The 12,458-nt window shown below is 33.4% G+C and overlaps 1 protein-coding gene across 12 annotated transcripts in view; it reads right to left on the bottom strand.

Moving 5' to 3' along the window:
* SMARCA1 (SNF2 related chromatin remodeling ATPase 1) overlaps nt 1–12,458 on the bottom strand; it is a 777,971-nt gene that overhangs the window by 716,644 nt on the left and 48,869 nt on the right. For all 12 annotated transcript variants that reach the window (XM_081565725.1, XM_081565724.1, XM_081565728.1 and 9 more), the window contains 4 exons: nt 8,964–9,086; nt 6,840–6,972; nt 4,491–4,609; nt 4,154–4,366 (listed from right to left, as the gene is read on the bottom strand). In XM_081565725.1, coding sequence (XP_081421851.1) covers nt 4,154–4,366; nt 4,491–4,609; nt 6,840–6,972; nt 8,964–9,086 — 588 coding nt within the window. The remainder of the gene's footprint in view (nt 1–4,153; nt 4,367–4,490; nt 4,610–6,839; nt 6,973–8,963; nt 9,087–12,458) is intronic.

Genomic DNA, 12,458 nt, shown 5'->3' with positions numbered 1-12,458 from the left:
AAAACTCCCTAGAGTCTAAAAATTAAGAATATTTTTTGGCTAAAATGAAGAGTCAGAGCAATCTTAGCAAGGAAGCATAGTCGTTATATCAAGAAATGTTCTTTATTTCAGAGAGCCAAATTCTGCTTTTTATCCTTTGAGTACTTCAAAGAACCTAAGCAGGAGGAAGGACTTACTGATGGAACTTTGGATACTTTCAACACGTCCTTTCCAGTAAACTGACTAATGTGCTAAATCTTTTAGACTTCTCAGATTCTTTCCAAATCTCCCAGTCATGTCAGTCTGTCACTAAATGAATGAAGATAGTGCCCTGCAATGCATTCAGTAAAAGGAATTAATGAGCTACTGTTGATAAAGGGATTGGCAACCTTATAGTATAAAAGGTACTATACAAACTATTATCTTTTATTCTTATAGTCATCCGGCAAAGGTCCTTTTAATTCTGATAGTTTTAAATGTCCTAAGACTAAGACCTCATTATAATACATTTTTTTCTTAGAAGGAAAATGGTAGGGCGATTCATATGCTCTGAGCTTAAAAATCTAAATTGATCATATCCTTCCTACTTGTTTATGTAGTTCAATAGAGACTGATTACTTACTTAAAGACCACACAATTTCTCAGAAAAAGAAATCACAATCTTTTTAGCACAGAGAAATGGAACTAAAACTCATTTTCTCTTTTGTATAGCCAGCATTTTTAAACGGAAAAGAGCCTCAAAGAAATTTTCAACCTTTAGCTGAAGGCTTTCAAAATGTGGCATATTCAGAAGCGAAGGTTCATGCCTTTAAGCATTTTAAGACTGTTAGTTAAGTCAGAAGCCATGAATTCAGTAGTTTGAGATCTCTGAATAAAACATAACTACCAAAGTTTCTATTTTTTTTCTAAGTATTTCACACTATTTATTGATGTCTCTGGGAAAGTCATCTTTAAGCAAGATTGTTTTTAAAGACAGCTTCTTCAGTAAGTCCTACCATTTTCTTTAGTAAGTAATCATTAATAAAATGTTAATTTGAACACAGTGACACACTCACATAATGAATCAAGTTATATCCTCTGTATTTTGGGGTTTTTCAGTGAAGCAAATTATTTTAATTTTGGAAATCACAACTGCCTTCTTCAAGGGGGAAGTTTCACTTCCTAGATTGTGAATGATCCACTATACAAGACCAATCATTTAAAATGAGGGGAAAAGAGATCACCTAGTAATAACAGTAATCCATTTTTTAATTCCTTAATGATATATATTATCATGAAATATTCTAAAAAGATGGTTTAAATAGTTAAAATCCACAAACATAAACAAAAATTACCCATTAACTAGGAAGGAAATGATATAGTGGAAAATTTAACAAAAACTCTGGATTAAAATATTTACTATGAAATAAGCTACTGTATGTTTTTAAAGATTCTTTAGAAATCATAAATTCCACCTTCCAGAACATAATTAAGGACAGAATTGTCTTAGTTTTTTAACAGATAAATAAAAGTTTCATTTTTCAATCACATATGTAGTTAATATCTACTTTGAAAAACATACATTAGAGATTTAAACCTCTTGGTAAAGAAAGAAGTAAATGTTTTGTAGAAACATGGAGGAAAAGATTCTTTACAAGGGAGTTCAGAGACATCTAGTGGTCGTTAAGAATACACTTGGTTTTTTTCCTGGAAAATGAAATAAGGTTACATAGTTCTACAGTCATGTTCATATTACAAATAATATAAGATTTTCCTTGCACTTCTGAATCTGTTTCACCCTACTGCTTTAGCTTAATGTTTCCAGAAACTGAAAACAGCATTAAACTCAACCTTTAAAAAGTAGTAAAATATCACTGAAATAATACACAAAACTCTGCAAATGTTCAATCACATAAAAGGACATGTATGATCTAAAACTTAATTCATCAACAAATGCAGGTGGGTATTTGTCTTTTACAAGCTGTTAATGCTGCTGTAAATTAGATCACTATATGCATAAAACCCCAAATGGCTAAAAATGTTACATGCCTGGCTTCTGAAAGGAGTTCTCTGCTAAACATGGTCATAGATGCACCAAGCTAGAAGGCACCCTAAAAGGCCAACGAGCTCACTGCCAAAGTCTTCAGACTGTCAAAATAGAATCTAATTTTCAAAGCTAATAGAAAAGCTATTCTGCACTGTTCTTCAATCATCTATTTCAATGATCCAAAGAACCTGTCAAACAACTATTCCCTCCAACATCAGTCCTTCATGCTACAGACTAATCCTCATCTTTTTCATTCTTTCCTCAGTTCTTTCTACTGTGTATTATTAACATTTACACCTCTTCCTATTCTTTTATACAAGTACAGCACTTTACATTCATCCCTATTACTGTCATGTAATAAGGGAGATTCAATCAATTCATCATTACAACTTCTCTAGTTCCTTTTGGATTCTGGCGTGATCCAAAGTATTTGCTACCTCTCTCAGTATTATGTATTCCATAACTTGATAGACACAGTCTAGTAACAATCCAGGAACACTCTAAATTGGTGTTAAAGTTTTAACACAAAATATCTGATTTATAAAGCATCCACCAAAATTAGCACCTTCAATATAGCAACTCAGACTTTTCTTTTTATTCAATTTGAACTGAGAATATAAAATGGGTCAGACAAAATATTAAGCATTGCTTCACATCTCTATGAACTTTTGGCCAAGAAAACATTTATGATAGAAACTAAAGAAAAATGTTCATTGTTTGGATTGTTGGTTTCTGGCTATTTTTAATGTTTTGTTGTTGTTCAGTCGCTCAGTCGTGTCCAACTCTTTTAGGCGATATGAATCTATTTTTGTCTTAATTACCTCAACTAACCAAAGACGGACAGTGCCAACATTAAAAACATGTTGCATTTATTTCTGGCTTCCCTGATAGATCAGTTGGTAAAGAATCTGCCTGCAACGCAGGCGACCCCAGTTCAATTCCTGGGTCGGGAAGATCTGCTGGAGAAGGGATAGGCTAACCCACTCCAGTATTCTGGCCTGGAGAATTCCATGGACTGTATAGTCCATGGGGTTGCAAAGAGTCGAACATGACTCTTTCCATACCAGCATTTATTTCCATACCAGCAAGAACACTGCTAAGCGGCACTAAGATTTAACAGGAACACAATTCATGTCGGAAAGTAATAGGAAATTACATCAAGCTAAAATAAAATCTCTTTTTAATTATTCGGTTTCATGATATTCTTACAAAAACTCAGGCAACAATTCCTTATCATTAAAAATAAATTCTTAAGTTATTCACACAGTCTCAAATATCACCTGCCTCATTACAAAGGGGAAACTACCTTTGAAGTGGAGAGCTCTGATGGTCATCATATTAACCCTGTAATCAAACTCACCATCACCAAGAGTGTGACAACCTGACATAATGAGCCTCCTGATGTGATGCAATACATATCACTGAGGCTGTGCTGTTGCCAAAACTGCTTAAGCTAAATCTAACAGTGAGCAAACAATGAGATACATGTTGGGCATTCTACAAAATGAGCCTGGGTACCTTACAAAAGTCACTGTCGTGAAAAACAAAAGTTGTAGATTGAAGAGACTAAGGAGACTCAACCAAATGCGATATATATGAACTGTGACTGGTTCATCAATTTAAAACAGCTATGAGAGACACTTTGGGGACAAGTGGAAAATTTTGTACATGGACTGTATACTAGATGATACTACTGAATCAATGTTAATGTTTTCAGGTAGGATGATGGTCTTGTGCTCATGGAGGAAAATATTATTATTTAGGAGATAAACACTTATTTTTAAGAGATAAATGCTGAAGTATTTAGAGGTGAACACATGATGTCTGTGACCTACTTTGAGATGGTTCAGAAACATAGATCTGTATATTAATAAATAGAAAATACAGATCTAGATTTCTGAATATAGCTGCGTTTCTGAATTTCTGAGTGTAATATATAGATTCTATATGTATAGATAGATTCTATGTATGTAAGTATATATACACACACACATACATACATATATATACACATACGCATATACTAGTAAGAGGAGAAAGCCAATGTGGCAAATGTTAACAATTACAGAATCTAAGTGAAGGATATGTGACGTTTGAAATTTTTCAAAATAAAAAGTAGGAGGAAATAAGCAAGAAAGAAATACATACCATGGCGGTTCTAGACTTGATAAACCAGTCAAATCTAAACTGAGGAGCATTCCGAACACACTGTCTCAATTCTTCATACACGTTTTCTCTATCAAAGCCCATTTTGTGTAACATACATATCAGGAATCTATCTTCTTCCTCAGTATAGTTCTTTCCTTTGCTAGTTCCATACTGAATACGTAACTGATGAAATGGAGCCTTGTATCTTGCAATCTATAGATTTAAACAGAATAGTGCTTCTAACTAAATATGCAGTAATAATAAGTCAAAGCTAATCACCATTTAATCATCAGTTGAAACAATCTATTGGTAATTTGACAATTAGGAAATATAGTACTTTGGCATCCAGGGCTTTCTTGATACTGATCCTTCGTTGAATTCTTGCTTCTCCACGTTCAATTTGAGCCATAATTTTCTCAATGTCTTGTAATTCACTGCAACGCTCCCAAAACACAGCTGAAAAATACGAGAGTTATTATTTCACAATTCTGTCATCTTACATAAGTGAATCCAAAGAACTATAGAATGAAGAATTAGCAGGAAAGGATACAGTGAACTTATACTGTTTATACTTAAGATTCAGATTCATCAGTATATATAGACATATATATATATATATATACACACATACATATACATGCATATGTATAGGGCTTCCCTGGTGGCTCAGATGGTAAAGTGTCTGTCTGCAATGCAAGAGACCCAGGTTTGATCCCTGGGTTGGGAAGATCCCCTGGAGAAGGAAATGGCAGCCCACTCCAGTACTCTTGCCTGGAAAATCCCATGGATGGAGGAGCCTGGTAGGCTACAGTCCATGGGGTCGCAAAGAGTTGGACATGACTGAGTGACTTCACTTTCACATGCATATATACATGCTCAATTATTAAATACTCTTAAGGTATAATATATGAGGGGTATTAAATACCTCTTTTCATTGAAAAGTAAGACCTCAACAAGAAGGTTTTAGGTTAGCAATTTTCCTTTCATGAAATATTATGAAGCTGTTTTTTCTATTTATTTATTTGTTTTTATTTATTTGGCTGCACTAGGTCTTAGTTGCAGTAAGTGGGATATTCTATCTTAGTTGCAGCATCTGGGATCTAGTTCCCTGACCAGGGATTGAACCCAGGCCCCATGCATTGGAAGAGTGGAGTCCTAGCCACTGGACCACCAGGGAAGTCCCTATTATGAAGTTTTTAATTATCCATCCCAGATGACTAGAATTTCAAAAGATACTACAGATATTGATTTAAGCTATGCTTTTATTTGAACATTATATCCTCTAGCACAGACCCAATTAAGCTGTCCTGAGTTAGCCATCCTACCTGGCCTGGTGTCAATTTGAAGGAATATCTGACATAATATCTTCTTTAATCAACTTTTTTTTTCTTGCAACTTCAGACACATTGATGCTTATTCCCCTTCCTATCTTTTGAAGAAAATTCTACTTCAGAAAATTTCTCAGCACATATCTTTTTACACTATTTTCATTCAACTCTTGCTGCTAAAATTTAACTCTCTCCTCTATTTTACCCCTTTTTAAGTCTCCAAATGCCCTAAACTTATGCAGTAAATGTTAACAACAGTAGTAATGTTATGCTGGTATCAAAGTAAAGAACATTCATAGATTTGATGTTATACTACACGAAATAACAACTCAATAGAATCTATCTCTAAAGTCCCTGGCAATCACCAGAAGGCTCTTTCACATTTCCAAAAGAAAAATAAAGTATATCTGCTCCCTAATTAAACACAGACTTATTCAAGCACTAGCACTACAAATAAATTAAAAGTTGTTCCTAGTCTGTATTAATCTTTGGCATATTTATTAGTATTTCAATGTTTCCTCCCTACTATTTTTCACAGCAAAAATATAGAATTTCACTTGTTAGGCTAAGTAGGTTTTGAGGGGCTAGCACAGAAACCTCAACCTACTTTGTAACATTTCTATGGGGAAAAATGTCCTAGGTTCTATACAGCTGATATTCAGGCTAAATTTGAGAGCTCAACCTATTTGGACTTTAGAAACTTCCTATGTTCTACATAAAGAAAACTTACTACACATACTTGTTTATTTTAACAAGATTTCTTTTCAGAAGCCTGAGGTTGCCTGCACTGTGACATGGAAATCAGTATTTACTCCATATGCTTTGGCACATAATTTAGTTCTGGTCAAGACCAAAGACACAGCTGAGTAAGAGAGGGAGTTGATTCCAGGACATGTCAACAGATTTATTCAAGCAGTCTTTTTAGATCTACTCCAGCTTGCCTGTAGTTAATGGAATTCATATAACCTCCCTGGAGCAAACTGGAACCCTGAGAGTGTCTGAGGATCTAAAAGAACCTGATAGGAATTCTCTACTTCAAGGACAACCTAGAAAAACACTAATTCCATCCACTGAAACTGAAGTCTTAGACTTGACTTGCCCAGAAGATGATCATCCACTTGCTACCCTTGTTTTATCAGTGCTATACTTGGTTCTATTAGCTAACTAGCAGGGACAACAGCAATTTGTTTTTGTAAGTCTTATCATCTTTTCCTAGAAATGCAATTATATTTTATACTTTCACCTGCAGTTTATTCATAAAAGTCTAAAGGTCTCTGAACAAAGGTATAATTAAACCGACACAAAGAAATGCATAAGGTTACAAGTAAAACACCATTTTTGAAGTTATATATACAAACCTGAATACTCCATGACTTCTTCAGGGGATTTGCCCTCCACCTCTCGAGCTATATTATCAATGTCATCTCTTCCATATTTCTCATTAGCTTTAATGAACTGATTGAAATCTCGCTTAGTCCAGTTTGTGAATCCCTGTGAACAAAAAAGCAAGCATCATCGATAGAGGTTAAATTAACAAATCCAAATACTGTTCTATTTAGTTCTATACAACAATACATTAAAAACAGTTCAAAAGACTTAAAAATTTTCTCCTTATAAAATCCCAGGTTTTTTTATGTTGCAATCAAAAGTTGAGTTAGTGTTACTACAAAAATAACGGCTTTTCTATCATAAAGAGAATATATTTCCCTCTAAGTTCTAAAAACTGATTTATAGTTCCAAGATATTATATAGTTTTTACCTCCATATTTTATAGATGCCTACTACATTAAAATACAAATGCATAAAATAAAAATGCTAATATAAATGCTGAAGTTCTGGATATTCCAGTACTTCATTTTTTTCACAGACGTGTTTCCATGTAAATTAAGAAAAAAATGTGGATGCTTTAAATCAAAAAAATGCATAAAGAAAAAAAGACTGAAGAAAAATTTTTATAACTCTACATCATTCCAAACTACTATGAATAAATAATTTCTGTTCAAAATTATATTCATAAATAGGATTTCTATAAACGGTGTTATTGGGCCCACTCAATTTCTTTCCTAAAAGAGAACAGTTTGACCTATCAGTGTTTTCAGTCTCTTTGGTATTTATTAGCATATCTCTGAAGTCACAGGACTAAATTTCTGTCTTCCACTCCTCATGTCCCAACCCACATAAATGTGATACCTTCAACAAAGCAAAACTCTATTCCTAACCTCTAGTTGATAAAGTTTTCTGATTACCCCACATTTTGTTCCTTTGTACTCCTGTGATTTTTTGAAAGATTAATTACTTAGGGTAGTAGAGAAAAATGACTAAATATGACTTCAAGTACTAAGAGGGGCAACAAATTGATTTTGTTTCTAATTACAAACAAAAGCAATTTCTCAGTTGAGACTGTATATTCACAATATGTTGTACATTTACAATATACTGCTTGCAAGGAACATTCTAAGACCATAATTTTATTTTTGTGTTCAGGAAATAAATTTTGAAAATAAAACATGAATATTTAAACGTTTTATTTTATTCTATGGTAAATCCTAATATTTAGCCAGCTGCAATTACATTTTCCAAATGAACTTTATGACTTCCAGGCATTTGGCTCAGAAACTTATGAATGTAATTTGTAAAATTAATTCAATAAAATTACATGTTATAACAAAGAAAAGACCTATATAATAAATAAGATATAAATATAAAAATGAACTTTCAATAATTAATATAGAAAATTTCCTAGCACTGTGCTTTGCATATCGCTCAAAAGAATTTATTGAATAATAAATCTTGCTGGCTATTTTCTATACTAAGGTAGAACACATTTTTATTTATTATTTTGCAAGTATCTTTTGCACTGTAATTCTTTTTATCTTCTACAGATTATTTGGAAGTATGTCACTCACAAAACTCATTAAAGCAACAATGACCAGAAAGCATTAATATATTGTTCAAATGAAAATGTTCCCTATTTAATAACTATTAACTTTTACCTATACAATGAGTATGTTTAAAAGTTTCAGAAATTTCTCACCATTGTATTAAAGTTCTTTTCAAGAAAGGATATGAGGCATTTTGAGAATTATGAAATCATTCGATAAATAAGATTAGTAGAGTATAATTTCAGAGGACAGCTCATAATCAATAAAATAAATTTTTAAGAATATGCTAGTAATTATTGTCTATCAGGATTCATATGTGGGGTAAGTGACTTTAGTATAATTGATAAAATGCATGTCTTATTTCTAATAATTGACATGTATTTTTCATTTACGTATCTTTTAGTATTTCCAAAACTGTTTTATATAAGGGATTAAAAAATAGGGATTGTTGGTCTAAATGTATGTCTACACTATGGCCCTGTACTTTGCTGATGTGTCTGATCAGGGTATCAGGCCCATACAATAAGCAGTAAGTGTGTCTATATTTTCTTTTCTTCTACTGGTTGACTAGAAGTATTTCAATCACTTAAAATATTTTACTTGTGTAAGAAGTTTTTCTTTTTCTTCAGTCTCTTCTGGTGTAAGAGGTTCAGCTCCATCAATCTTTTTTTGCTCCTCTCTTTGAGCAACAGCTGGATTTGGGATATCAGGATTCCTTGGGACCTAAAGATCGAGAGATGTGTTATGAGTAAACTGTTGAGAAAAATTAATTAACGGTATACATACTTGTATCAATATGTAGTTATTTCAACAGTAAATCATCACACCATGACACACGATCCTCTCCACATTTCTACTACCATGATATTACCAAAGTAAAATTGTTCTTAAATGTGCCATGTGGTATTTTATAGTTAAAAACCCATTGCTAAATGCCACGTTATATTCTAGATTTAATCATACTGTGAAACGAAAAAAATCCCTATGATATCGTTAATACGTGGTAATAATATCATTATCCCCAACACCACACTATACAATAAAATCTTAAGACCAGAAACAAAAAGTTTGGTAGTATGGGAAGAGTCCATATTCACCTGGCTATATAGACCAGGGTATAGAAGTGGCAATGCACCTGAAGATTGCATCCAATGCTCTGATCAGTTCAGCGTGCAAAAAGAAAGGAGTGCTTTTACTGCCTGCCAGGGTATGGAAAGAGAGACCATCTTCACATAAAATGCAAAGACTGAAAGAATTGACAGAATAAAGAAGAAGCAAAAAAAAAAAGAGAGAGAGAGAAAGAAAGAGACTATATATATATCTATATATCTATATATATATATATAAGAGGGAAGGGATAAGCAAAGCACACAAAACAGCTGCAATGGGACCTGCAGTCAAGGGAAAAAGACTATAGCAGCCGTGACCAACAGAAAGTGTAGTGTATACTATACATCTCTGCATAGTATAGAGAATTGCAATACACTGACAACTGAGAAGAAGAGAGCTCAAGTTCAAAAGACTGACGACAGAAGCTCAGCTCTTACAAGGAAGCAAGCAGTCAGCCAGTCATCTGTATCTCAAAACTGTAGCCCCAGGGGCCTCAGTGTGGCCCTATGAACGCAGACAACCCGTACAGTTCAGCAGTATGGAGCAGCATTCACTGTATGGAGTGATAAACTAAGTTACTCAGCGCAAAGCCTCACATCATTTTTAAGTGCATCTGCAGTGACAATGCAGCACATTGATTTAGGAGGGCAGGTATATAACATATACAGTATATTATTTATAGCATTCCATTAAATATGGCAAGAACAGGATTGATGGTAAGCCTTCCACTGTTTAGAATGCACACCTATCATAAATGACTCATCCTCCAGGGGTATCAGATAGTCACAGTTTTACTGTGATGTAATTATAAATGCATATTAGGGTATATCTCTCTAATCATTATGCATATTTCATAGCATTTCAACCACAGGATTGTATCTTAAATGTTTTAAAAAAAAACTATTGTATCCAGTAGTTGTTTAAATATGAAACCTACTAACTGGGCATTAAAAAGAAATACTTAAGGACTTCACTGATGGTCCAGCGGTTAAGATTCTGTGCTTCCAATGCAGAGGGCACAAGTTTGATCCCTGGTCAGGGAACTAAGATCTCACATGCATGGTGTGGCCAAAAGAAAAACTTTTTAAGAAATACTGAAAAAACAGATTCATTTGTAATCATCAGCGTGAGACAATCAAATTAGTACATACTGACTAAATGTCTATTTTATCCATAGCACTATGACAGATGTTCACTGGAATATAAAAAGTAGCCAACATGGGCCTTGCCTACAAGGAGCTCACAACCTAGTTGTGGAATTCTGAGCTGTACTCTTAAGAATTCTAAAGATCTGGGGAGATGGAAAAGAGAGAAAGAATATTCTAGGCTGGAGCAGTAAAGCAAAAACAGTGAAGGCAAAAATCAGAAGGAGCATATATAGAGTTTATGTTGAGAAGGGATAAGAAACAAGGTCAGGTGGAGACAGAATTAGAAGGCCTTCTCAAACCACACAGTAGGCAACAGCAAGCCACTGGAGATTACAAGGGAGTAGTGTTATATCATCTGTAAACCTTGTGCTGGATGAACTGAAGTAGGGAAGCGACTAGAGGCAAGAGAACCAGCTAAACTAATCTAGAAATGAGGTATGACCACCTGGCCTAGGATGATAGCAAAAGGAAATAAAAAGGAAGCTGTAAATTAAAAATGAAGTGTAGTCCAGTGATATGCATGGTTTAACATAACCTTTTTCAATAGCTAAATTCCACTGTTAGATTACCGGCACACCAGCAATTTCACTCTGAACTATTACAAAGACTTTTAGGAGAATGCTTACAACAGCTTTACTTACAAGAGCCAAAATCCAGAAAACAGTCCAGATGTCCATCAACAAGAGACTAGATAAGCAAACTGTGCTATTTCTTTACAATGGAATAGTACTCGGCAATAAAAAGGAATGAACCACTGATAATGAGACAACGTGGATGAATCTCAAAAACATTATGCTAAGTGAAAGAAGCCTTACAAATATTATACGATTCCATTTCTGTGAAACTCTAGAACAAAAAACCTGATCTACAGAGGAAAATAATATCAGAACAGTGAGTGTGTCTGGGGAGTGGGTTTGGGAATTGACTGGAAAGATGCACTTTCTGGGGTGACAGTAATGTTATATATTTTTGTAGGGACTTCAGTTATGTGGGCATACCATTTGTCAAAATTCATTAAATGATACACAAGATTTATATATTTCAATGTATATAAATTTTATCTTAAAAATCAAATAAATATTGAACTCTGGCTAATGATATGCATACTGAAGTGCTTTCAGGTGAAATATGTCTGCAAACTTAGAAATGCATAAAAAATAAGGATATTCATTTGATAGAAAGCTGGAGAAATGGTTAAATAGGTGATAAAGCAAATACAGTAAGATGTAAATTGGAGAATATATGTGGTATTCACTGTATAATTATTTTAACATTTTTCTATATTTGAAAATTTTTCATAATAAAATGTTGAAAAAATTACAGACACAGCTTTAGAAGTTTAACAGACCCCTTAAATTGCTGGTGAAGTTACTTTGGCCTCAAATTTTAATTTTAATTGAGGAAAACCTATTTAATCTTAAGATATTGCTCTACCAAATAGCTACAAACTTTGCATACCCAAAAACCCTTAACAAAAAATGTCACAAATACCTCATTTTTATGATAGAAAATGGATAATATACCCACACAAAATAAACTTCTTATTCCTATGTAGATATTCCCCAATACTAAAAATTCATCCCTTGAATTTTAATAAAGGCAAAATCAGAATATTACAGTATACCCATTAGATTTTAGGATCCACTGCTCATATTTTTAATACAGCAAAACTTGAGAATGACATTTAATTTGACATTTCTTATTTTAATTCTAAAAATTACTCCAAAATAGCTGCTAGAATTTTTTAATTAGAAATGACTCAAAATTCCTAAATTCCTGTATCCCCTACAAATAATCTATTTCTTAATATTTATTATTTTTAAAAGGTATTCATTTT

Source organism: Giraffa tippelskirchi, chromosome X, assembly GCF_054371585.1.
Source record: "Giraffa tippelskirchi isolate mGirTip1 chromosome X, T2T-mGirTip1v1.2.pri, whole genome shotgun sequence".
In the NCBI taxonomy this organism is placed as follows: domain Eukaryota; kingdom Metazoa; phylum Chordata; class Mammalia; order Artiodactyla; family Giraffidae; genus Giraffa; species Giraffa tippelskirchi.
This window is presented reverse-complemented; position numbering and strand designations above follow the sequence as displayed.